This window comes from Rhopilema esculentum, chromosome 20 (assembly GCF_057945365.1).
Source record: "Rhopilema esculentum isolate cy_ngs chromosome 20, ASM5794536v1, whole genome shotgun sequence".
NCBI classification, from domain to species: domain Eukaryota; kingdom Metazoa; phylum Cnidaria; class Scyphozoa; order Rhizostomeae; family Rhizostomatidae; genus Rhopilema; species Rhopilema esculentum.
The window spans coordinates 12543827-12555881 of record NC_142834.1 but is presented as its reverse complement, the minus strand read 5'-3'; the positions used below and the strand labels follow the sequence as shown (position 1 = coordinate 12555881).

The 12055-nt window shown below is 34.9% G+C and overlaps 1 protein-coding gene across 1 annotated transcript; it reads left to right on the top strand.

The window, feature by feature from the left end:
* The first annotated feature begins 68 nt into the window (after positions 1-68).
* Positions 69-4544, top strand: LOC148957872 (uncharacterized). Its single transcript, XM_089114572.1, has 3 exons — positions 69-1809; positions 2503-2640; positions 3289-4544. The coding sequence occupies exons 1-3, from the start codon at positions 1723-1725 to the stop codon at positions 3388-3390; spliced, it is 327 nt and encodes a 108-aa protein (XP_088970698.1). The 5' UTR covers positions 69-1722; the 3' UTR covers positions 3391-4544.
* Positions 4545-12055: the final 7511 nt, after the last annotated feature.

Genomic DNA, 12055 nt, shown 5'->3' with positions numbered 1-12055 from the left:
AGCCGTGCGATTTTGATTCCTTGCTTCATTTCCTTTTAATTTGCAAAGCAAAAAACATCAACATGCTTTCATGGCATTGAGCTGCAACCCAATCGCTACATTGTGTCCTCGTTGTTGTGTCCCCATTGTAGTATTAGGAACAAAACAAAGCCAGAACATGTAAACTACAAAAGGGCCTTTTTGTGTCCTGCCATTCTCTAGAAGTGATACTAGCGCCAAATCAATGAAATTGACAAACATGACAGAATATGTTTTTTACGTTTGTTTGCATGGAATAACCTCTATATTTAGATTGCAATTTTTATGCAATAGTTGTTGTCAGGATTCTAGTATTGATAATCGATATCAAAAAGGAATTGCTGTCATGAAGTGTAATTCTGCAAATTCATCTTATGCTCAATTTGCATATGTGTCTTTCTTACAAATATTTTGCTCTGTGTTCCAAGCGAATGTAAGATCGTCATTCTCATCAGTTTTAGAAACTGAAATTCTTTCTCTGCCAAATTTTTTCTCTGCCAAATTTTTTCTCTGCCAAAATCTGGATCTGCAAAATCTTGTTTGTACAGTCATTTTTAGCGACTGCTGATGGGTGTGAAAGTATCATATTTTTCCTGTCAGTAATGCAGATATTGCCTTTTCTTCTGCTGCTTTTTATTTTAAAATTTATTTTAAATGTCGCAAGCAACTAGCATTTATAACTTCAGTCTCAATTGGTTCTTTTTAATAAGCCTCGAGTGTGACTGATAATACTTCATTTCAAGTTGTTGCTTCATCCCGGTTTCTGCTGTGTAACTTGCGAGTATATATTCAAGAACACGAACATCGAACATCGAGAATAGAGTTTTTGTTTCTTAAAAGCCAGTACAACTGCGAAGATTAGCTAAAAATGCGTTTGAAAACGAAGGAAAATGAAGTTTAGCTGTTCATTTTTTTGTTTTCCAAACAGAGAAGGAGCAGATGGATTTTGATCAGTTTTTCACTTTCGTAGCAAAGGATTTTTGCAAAATATATGATCAAAATTATATAAGTAAGCTTGCGGGGGATTTTTTGCTAAGTTTAATATCCAATTAAAGTAGCCACCGGTTTACCGTGAGATGCAAAAGTTAAGGAAAAACTTTTCATATGATCGTCGAGTGGTGTTTGCGTTTTCTCTACAGGTTAACATATGATTCTTCTTTTCCCTTACAAATTGCTCTGTTTTTTGTATTTAACTACTTTTTAAAGTCCCTTTCAAAGTTTCTTTTCTCGGGAATCTACTGTCCCTTTTCCTTTACAAGTATTAAGAACCTAAAAACCCACCACAAACCCCTCAGTTTTCCACTGCTGAGCCGAAATACTATCTTTCATTTATATTTATAGAGATCTATATTTTATTAGATAAAACCAGTCAAAACCAGTTGATTGGCCTATTTCGATCCACAACTGGTTATATATATATTTCCTAGCGTAGAGTTTTCGATCTATGTTCTGACGTTTTAAACTCTGAAGAGTGTCAGACGAAAAGCTTTAGTTTACTAAATGTTTGCTTTTTTCAAAGCCATTCAAAACCAGTTGTAAGCTCAACTAATGTCCTATAAACGAATTTCATAAAATTCAAATATTTTAAACCTGCAGTTTTTCCAGACAAAGCGTAAAATGCATGCAAGAAATTATTTCACGATTTTCTACCATATCTGCCTATCTTGATATTGCCATGAAGGTGACCAATTTGACTTCTTTTAGATGCCCCTGTTTCCGCATCCACCATTCTCTCCGTGGCAAGGGTATGGACTGCAAAATTCTCATGGAAACATGCCGAAAATAAGACGCGTAAGTACGCAAAAGTTCGCTTTAGTGCTTCTCTTAAACCCTGCTCAAACGCTCTTAACATTTCACGGAAAAAAGTCAAATTTGACTGCCAATAAGATATCAGTATTAGAGTTTTAAAAAACCTTTTCAAAAGTGGTCCAAAATATCTAGTGATCTTACTCAAAATATTTTCGTTATTCAGGATGTTGCCTTTAAACAGCCTAGTTTACAAATATACAGCTAGAACATCTATGAACAGTGGAGGTTCACGTAAAAACCGTAACTAATTCTGCTAGCAAACCACTGATTGATCTTGTTGAATAAAGTCTTACCTGCTTATAAAGTCGATTTATAGACCTAATATATGCCGATTTGTAGTCCTGATAACCGCATTGTCCATGGTAAAAAGATTCATGCACTGAATTTTAGACACCTTTACTCTACAAGCGTTTTTCTTATATAAATGTTTTTCTTTAAAAGTAAACAAATTTTAATGTTTGTAAGTAGCTACAAGGCGAGGATCTGGAAAGTGGTTCATCTTAAGTCTTGAGTCACGAAAAGGAAGTGTTTTTCTTGAATTGTGATCCACATTCAGAGAATATATAAACATAATATTGCTGCCAGCAATTGTTTCATACAGAAACAAGGTGATTTTGTTTTTATTTGCTTATGGATAATTTCAGTTTTGATGTTTTCTGCTATTTTTTATGGTAGGCGGAACATGGGCTGCCCCCTCCCCCGCCACCACCTCCAGCTAGTCTGCCAATAGATGCCGAAAATGTAAGTGATGACGCATTAGCAAGCATGTTGATGTCATGGTATATGGTTGGTTATCATACAGGATATTACCAGGTTGGTTTTTTTGTTTCATTTTTGTTTACGCTGATCGCCATAGCAGATGTAAAAAACCTACACTCTTCCATCAAGGGTACCTAGCTTCATCTTTAGTTTTGCAATCTTAAAATGTGGTACTTTTGCTGAAAACTTTTTTACGATCTAGAAAACTAACTTCTAAATGGTCAGCAATGAAATCGTCAGAAGTAGAAAGAAGATATTAGCTGTCTGTATTTTTCCTCTATAGAGAGAGCGTGTTGCCTCCTTACTAAATCGTATCTTCAAGTACACAAGTCATGACAATGCAGCCAAAACATTTTTCATAAAAGTAACAGTTTCAAAAAGGTTTTCATGAGTGTTTATTCAAAGTTGCTTAAAATGATGGATTATTCCTTGCTTTTTGCGAACTCTTATTGTTTCTTTTAGTACTAAACTCCTAAATTGATTCTCACTTCCATTGCTGGACACATTGCATTGCAAAACCTGATGCCCTCCAGGCACGACAGGCTTTTATTCATAAGCCGAAAATCCGACCGAAAAAAATTTCGAAGCAAACTTTATTGCTTTATTGCTAGAAACCTTCCTCGTTTCTGCTAGACTTATTTTCACATATCCGTATCTGCAGGCAACATGTTTTTGATAATAAAACCAGCTTCATTTCTGCAGGGTCTCAAACAAGGTAATTCTGGCCAACCATCTCCTAAACATTCGGATAATATTGATCCAGTCGAAACACAGTCAACTTCAAGCTCAAAGCCTGAACTTTAGCTAAGCTCTTGCAACGTGGGCCTACCAACAATGCTCGGGGACGTAGCATCGATTGTCACAAGCAAACGCATTGTCTTTTTCCTTGGATAAATTGTCCATATGTTCAAGTTAATTGTTTAGTACATTTTACATATTTGACTTTTAACGGTCAACTGACCTCACCCTCTTTTGTTATGTCGTGACAATGATTGTTTTTGTGTTCATCCTTCTCTTCCTGCCTGTTGCATTTTAAATAAACTTAATGTTATTATTTTACTGCCAAATGTAGTTGGCTCTTTTGCTTGCCTTTTCATAAAGCGTTCACATCTTCTTAGAAATTAACTGAAAATCTAAGCCTTTTAGTTGTTGTTTGGACTTTGCTATACAGGGCAATAAAAATTAACAAGGATTCGATTAGAAAAAACTGTACACAATTGTGTAAACGCAGCATAAACTTGAATGCGAATAAAGTTTGCAAAGCTTTTTCGTTCCCGTGCACCTTTTATGACGTCAACCAAGCCACGTGGTCATATCATGTTTTGTTCCGTATGTATAGTATATCCAGAACTCGATTAGGGATTTTTAGGCCATTGACCGAAAATCTCACTGAGATTCTTGCATCAACAGTGTGCAGGCAGGGGACAAATGCTACTTTATGATCTTCAACTCTGTCAGTACACTCTTTTTTTTATAAGAACCAGTAAATTTAAGTTCAGGCTTACTGTTCTTAATTTTTTCGAAAATCTGAGGCTGGATTGTTCTTAATTTGTTCACAATCTAATAGGGTATAAGCAGTGCGAGTGTTAGCTTTTTCGCTCTAGGGAGGTGTTCAGGCCTCATTTGCCAACAAAGTGAGTAAGACAACCTGTATTTGCCGAAAAGCATGAATATTCGACGAAAAAGCACCCACACATCGCTAAAAATCCTCTATTTTGAGAAAAAATGTTGTTCAAAATTGCATTTTGCAGAAGCTCAGCCTCAGCTTGTTCTTAATTTGTTCTTAACTTTTGACCAATTTTGAGGCTCGTGTTCTTATAAAATTGTTCTTATAAAAAGAAAAGAGTGTATTTCGAGTAAACTTTTTACTAATTTGTCTGTGTAAGATATGTTTATATATGTAGAGAATTTGTCTGGAAATTTCTTTATATTTCTTTTAACAACAGGATATTTTTGTCTTTTACGGAGTTTTTGTTAAAAAGAAACCTAAATACTGTTGAAATAAGCGTGGCGCTTCCATCGTTTTTTGAATATATCTCCTATGACAAATGATCTTCTTTTGGATTCTTTATTTCTTGTTGTTGCAAAACCATGCCTTCTCTTCATGTCCACACCTGCTTTCGTCATCTCATTTGAAATGCATAGTTTTTATGAACCTTGTATGAAAAATTGGATCAAGTGATTTCAACATTTCTTCCTGCATGTGGAATTACAAACGAATAGAAACGCTGATTATAAAAAACCCGCTTTATGTAAATTTTCCTTAATGGGATGGTGCAAAAAAATATTTTTGTACAATTTTGGACGAGGTTTATGTATATATGTAGCATGATTTTAAGGAAAAACAACAGGTGAAGGCTGCAAAAGCATCTGTAGAAAATTTTGAAAATATGAATTGGCTATAGGGTACTTGTAGAAAGCAAAGGAAGGTCAGGCCCGGATCTAGACCTGGTTGGCATGTTTCAAAAAACCGGTCAGATTTCTAGAAATTATTTATTTCATGTTTTAGCAAATATAGGGAGAAGAATGTTTATAAATATGATTATTATTATTATTACCTCCCTTAACCTTAGCAATATTAATCATTATCATTATAGATGTTTCATCGCTCCACAATTTGCATTTTTCAGTTATTCGCCATTTACCAACAAAATAACATCTAGATTGCACAAACAATGTGACTTTTTGTGAAGCAATCAAGTTATTGACGGTGCTGTTTGTGTCACAGCGCTCGCCCTCAATGATGCCGATCAGCTTCGCCAAAGGTATCTTTGAAATTCAAAAGAGTTTCAAGGTTGCGCAACATGAGAAACTCTTAACCAGGTCATCCAATCATTCAAACTATTTTTAGCCTTCAACTCGGTCAAAAACCGCTCAAGATTGCGAAATACACCGGTTTCTGAACGGGTTGCGCGTAGTATATCTGGAATCAATGGAATCAAATGTTCAATCTTTGCATTTGAGTTAAGTCGATAGAGTATGGGAAAAGGAAAGAGAAATTTTCAAGAAAAATAATGAATGAAGCAACAGATGCAAAAATCAAAGAAAAGTTGTTGAAGACTAAAAGAGACCAAGAAGGGCAAAGAGCCAAAGAAACAGAAATATGAACAGAAAATAATTTTTTAGTTCTCTATCTTGGAGGGGCTGATTTTTTTATCAATAAATTTCTATCATTAAATAAATTTTCCAAAAGTTACCAGTTACCTAAACCATGAGATATATCTGTCGACAAACTTTCGTTTTTGTAAATAGATATAGCTTACTCTGAGCTCTGAACTTAAAGAAGGGGGACTGAGCCCCCAGAGCCTCTTCAAGACACCCTGAAATCCCTTTGCTGGCACTTGCTTTCAAAATCTGCTATACAAAATTTGCTGATTGATATAAGACGATCGAAATCTTATCATAGCAAATAGAGGAGGGTAGGTATTTTCGGGGACTAAGAGACCTGGATGTACTGGACTATCTCAGGGCAAAATATGTTTCCTAATAAAATGCCTTGAAATATAACCCGTTCATAAAATTCTCTGGATCGTTTCATGGTGAAAATCTTACAAGGGGAAACACTGTAATATAGGAATGGAATGCTACATGATGCTGCATAATGCTAAATGGTCTTGAATCGTAAACACAGGGAATTCGAGTCAAAGGAAAATGGGCATCATCAAACGGGAAAGGAACAAACTGGGAACAAACTACAAGTATGGAAGCGGAGCGATGTATAGCTAGGCTTAAAGCGTAAATGCCCTAATGCCATAAGATTGCATTTTCTTCCATTTGACTCGTTTCTTCAACATCTTTCTTTTTCTTACATCAGAGATCAGATATGCCTCAGAAAAAGTGCTCGTACAGTATTGTAGCATTATTACAATATCCAACAAATCTGTTATCAACAACTATTTTATGTTAAGATTTTTTTTCATTTTTTGGCTATTATCGATATATTGTCGATGATTGATACCAAACTTTTAAATTCTATAGCGACCTTAGATTACAAGAGAACAACGTGTATCTTTTTGTTGGAATGTTGTCAAACTTCTTCAGTGAAAATGGTTAAAGTCAATGGGTTGGGGGCGATGATGACTCAGAGGTTAGAGTGGTAGACTACAAATCCAAGGGTCTGGCTTCGAGTCCCTGGCATAAGCAAACCTTCATCCAGAGTGAGTTGAGTCGTCAGCACTCTGCAATTCCAGGCGACGAATCATGAGATTTGGTCACATCGAGAGGAAGAACAAGAACACAGTTCGAGTTCGATAAAAATAGCTTCTCAGTTACTCACTAGCTAATCCCTAAAAAATACAAAAGTACAAATACCAGCAGAAGTTTTTAAATGTGAACATTTTTTTGGCGGTACAGAACTTGAAAATGGCTTTGAAAAAAAGCAAACATTTCATAAAATATTGGCTAAAAGCTTTATCGTCGGTTTATCGTATATTTACCATATCAAGATGTTTATAAAGAAAAAATATCAGAATACAGGGTCTCGGCGAGAATTTACTCTCGTTGACATTGTAATTGACCGTGGATTAAGGACTAAGGGCTGATTCGTTTTTAATTACGGTAAAAGCTCTGTTATTTAACTTATTTGAGAGGGAGGCTTATTTGAGAGGGTGGCTTAGTAATCATTCAAAATAAAACATATTATCAAAATGCAACAATGCTCTGGGATTTCTTCGATAGAATCAATATCAGTACCCTCTTAATTTCTAAGGCGTACAAGGAAATCTTTACACCGGCTTTATTTAATGCACATGATCTTATCATCATCACACCCGTCAAGAGACCCACTTAATGCGCCTATTTTCTTTGTTTGACATTAGGGGCTAAAGAGAGGGGCTTAATAGAGGGGGGGGGGGCTTAACAGAGCTTTAACAGTGAATTTCAATGATTTACAGAGATTCATGATCATTTGAGCTAATACACGATGACCTTCGCAGATTTATTATGATTCATGATGATTTTCGATCACTCAAGATGATTCACGATTCTTAACACTGCTTCATGGTGATTAATGCTGGTACACAACCATTTCAATTCATTGACAATGGTTCATGATTATGCAGAGTATCGCACACCTAAAAGAGTTTATTGTTTCATTCGAAGTTTTATAGTTCGAAAATGTGGCTTGTGGTCACTCTAGAAAGATTCTGAAGGTGAACATTTTAACTGCGTCACAGATTCTGGAAGTTTCTTTACGACTACATCTATCTAGCCACTGTTCCATTGAAAAAACAGCTAATTGCAGTCTAACCAATGATGAGAAACATTGAGATTGTCAGGGATATCAGGCATCTTTGTTAATAATCGAAAATTTCATCGAATAGAAAACCATAATCCTCACAATAGCTGTTTCTTCCAAATTTGCAAGATTGTCTTGCTAATGACGTTGAGTTGAATCAACCTCATTTCGAAGCCGCAAGCAATACAAGCAGCACGCTAATAAGAGGAATATATATATATATAAATATTTATATATATATATATATATATATATATATATATATATATATATATATATGGATGCCCATCGAGCTGAGCAAAATCCCCCCTTCGTGTACTCATTCTTCGTACATAAAAATGGGAATTCCTCGCTGGGCATTATGAAGAAACTGCAACAGCATAACCCCCAGTATCAGACCCAAACAACTTGATGTTCGGCTGCAGCCAAAGGGTCCACCCAATTCATCAACTCGTTCTGGCGAACCTGTGCCAACTTCCCTTCTGGCACGTCCAAAATAAAAATTTGCAAAATTTACTTGCTGATGACGATGAGTCAACATCATTTCGTAGCCACAAGCGATAGAAAGCGGGACACTAATAAGAGGAAAATGGGAATTCTTTGCGTTGCATTCTGTTACAGAAATCACAGAGATCGGTTACTTACTTACTTACTTACTTACTTATTTACTTACTTACTTACTTACTTACTTACTTACTTACTTACTTACTTACTTACTTACTTACTTACTTACTTACTTACTTACTTACTTACTTACTTACTTACTTACTTACTTACTTACTTACTTACTTACTTACTTACTTACTTACTTACTTACTTACTTACTTACTTACTTACTTACTTACTTACTTACTTACTTACTTACTTACTTACTTACTTACTTACTTACTTACTTACTTACTTACTTACTTACTTACTTACTTACTTACTTACTTACTTACTTACTTACTTACTTACTTACTTGCTGAAGCAGAAGCAGGCGTGGAAGCAGAAGCAAGTGGTGTTTGAACACCCACGAAGCAAGCGAGGCAACCATTAAGCATGAAGCATGCGTTGAAGCAAGAATATCAAAACTATTTGATAATCTTGCTTCACTGCTGCGTCTGCTTCACCTTTGCGTCATGCTTGCTAAATGAATTTTTTAGTGTGAACGTCGTACGCAGCACTTACACTTTGAAATGAATACAGAGTCACGTGGTAAAATATCATTTGCATAAAACAAATATAATGTGTTGGAAGAAAAACTTGCAGAAGCTGCAAGAATATACCTTGTTTTTTCATGAAAGACAGACAAGTTTTTGGAAGGAACAGAAAAACTACTTTTGAAAATGTGAGCTGCTTTCCCCGCGAGCTCAGTCAGTTGGTCAAACGTATGTTATATGAGTTCCAAAAAGCTCTGAAAAAGAGTGGTCTGAAAGCTAGAACTCTAGGAATAGGAATCTTAACAATAGAGTTACTCTTTTACTCAGTCAGAGTAACCACAAAGAGGGTAGAAATTTACTGACATGATGCTACAGCTTTTTTGGTAAATCATTTTGAAGTAGCATCTAGTCCTGTTTATAGTTCTAATCCTAGATCAGAAATTATGAAAAGGTGAGAAGTTTAGTTTTGTATTCATTGCTAGGTATTATTTGAAATTTGACACAACTTTTCCATACCTTTATAATAAACATCGAACACAGTTTTTTGAAGTAAGCAATAAATGTTGCATTTATAGTTTTACAGCTGCCTAATTTTGTTAGTTTATGTAAAAAACCATAAGGGATCGTTGTTAAAATGAAATTTGGTAAATTCTGCTCTTTAATATGCCTTTTGACATAAGTTTAAGAAATAGAATGGTTCTGGTTTTTACATGTGGTTTGCAGCGCTAATTCAAGATACGTATTTAATTGCAGAGTTGTGCTAAAAAAGAAAACATCTTCCAGGTTCCTTATCATGATTTTCAATTCTGAAACTTATATTCTCTTAACTCTAGTCTCAAGCTCTCTACTCATAGTTAAATCACACGTGCATATATACGTTCTACAATAAGTATAAAAATAGCGTAACCAATAGGAATTTGTGAAGCTTGAATCTTGAGTCAGTTTCCTAACGACTCTTGAAACGAGGTTATTACTCGAATTATGCTTTAAGCCATGTGTGAAGAAAATACCTTGAGTCAAAAAGCTAAAGCCGAGCAGCTCAAACTATTGTTAACTACATCCATACTAAAACAATAATTGCTATGCGTGAAATTCAAAGATATTGTGGGCAGAGGGCGCGTGGGGTCTTCACCGACAAATGTTTCACCTGCTGCCTCTATTCACAGTCTAATAAGTGAACTTCTTTTGTCGAAGAAATGCGAACATCAACAATAGAAAATGTTTAGCCTATCAAAAACTTTAAAGCCCAATTAGCTTCTGAGTTCAAAAGTTTAGGAACAAACTGAATTTATGTTTCATCTCCTCTTTCTAATACAGAGCATATTACTATGAAAATTCACTTCGACACAACCTGCTCCATTTCATTCAGCAATCTTGTATTTTTTCCTACGATTAGATTATTAAAAGTTTGTAGCCTCTAGCATGCAATCTCTATCGAGCAAATTCGTTTTTAGACAGCCTTTAATTGCTGATTTCACGCAGCTTACAGTTAATAATTTATATCATAGATGTTTCTGCATCTGTCGGGCCATAAATGCCGCAGCATCTATTAAGTGACAAGAATTATCGGCAAAATTTAGGCCACTTATGATTGTCCAAGCAAGTAATCATATTACTTATGCTGTGCTTCTAGAAACTCTATCCTTCATTATTTGAACAATCACAGAAAGATAAAAAATGTTGCAGAAATTTCACGAACATTTTAAGGCAATCCATGGTTAGCAAAAATTCAAACAAATTGGATCAGAGGTGCAGTGACTTCAAAATTTTCAAACTTTATCGGAGTGAAAGAATTCGAGGGAGATAAAATTTGAGTAAAATTTAGTCATTGGGAAAATTTAGTCACTTCCCCCGAATGAATTCTCGAATTAGTCGTTCTTCCCTGTCTAAATCTTAAGCATGTAACAAACTTTACATTCTGGTTAACACAGGTGTTTTCTTTAAACATAACCAAAAAATAAAACATAAAATGATTTAGTATTAAAGTTAATAAATATCGGGGAAAGTATTAGTCATGAAATCAAAAATGTAGACATACTTTCTTTTTTTAATAATACTTTCAATTTTTTCCAGCTCGATATTCTTAAGGAATTCTTGTTTTGAGCCTGGATGTATTCTTAAAGTATTTTTATTCTTACAAATCTAATATAGTTTCAGATAATATAACAACGATTTTTGGAAAACTTGATGTGTCACTTATGCATATATTTTTATAAACATCGCTAAGCAAATATGCGAACTGAGGCTGAGCAATAAACTTAAAATGTCCTTAAAAATTGAATGATTCTGTGCCTGGATATTCTAATAAATAAAAAATTCTTATAAAAAGAGTGTAGTTACTCTTCTCCAATTCCCAGAAATAAGAGTTGGGGAAATATTGAGTCTTTCTGTGGGTCCATGCGATCTGTGTTTTGCATGATTTGGTAGGGGTGGGGGCTGAAAAGGGAGATGATTTTCAAACTACACGAGTACTTGTCATGAGAAAAAGGGACGCAGTGGTTGTTAAATTTTTGGGAGCCTGAACTGAAATTTCCCCCTAAAAACACCAACAAAGTAGCAGCATTTCCATAGTTTTTTAACATTATGTTTGGATAAATTTATGATTAAATTTAGATACAAAGTGCAAATCTTCAAACACAAGAAGCAATGATACGCTTTCTCCTTCCTTTTAAAATCCAAATAAAAGATTCAAACTTTTGCGAGATTTCTTGTTAAATGCTAAAAGGGCTAATTGACCAAAAATTGATGACATAGAAAATAAGACACTCCCAAAAAGTAGTACATATTTATTACCAAAGATTTAAGAAACTCGAAATTGGAGAACTAAATGTCTATCCTTCTTTTTGAAAAAACTGGCATATCCCTCTTCACAGGGACACCAGAGAAGGGGGTGCGGGGGTCAAGCGCCCCTGTTACCTTTTGATAGGAGGGGCAAGAGGGGCCAGAGTGCCTTTTTCATGATAGTGCCCTTGAAACCAGCCAATTGTAATAATCAGAGAGATTCTTATAAAATCCCCAATGTAATGCGTAATTAATGACGACATTTTTCAAATCCTTGTAAAGTATATTCTTATGCTAAAAATTAACAATT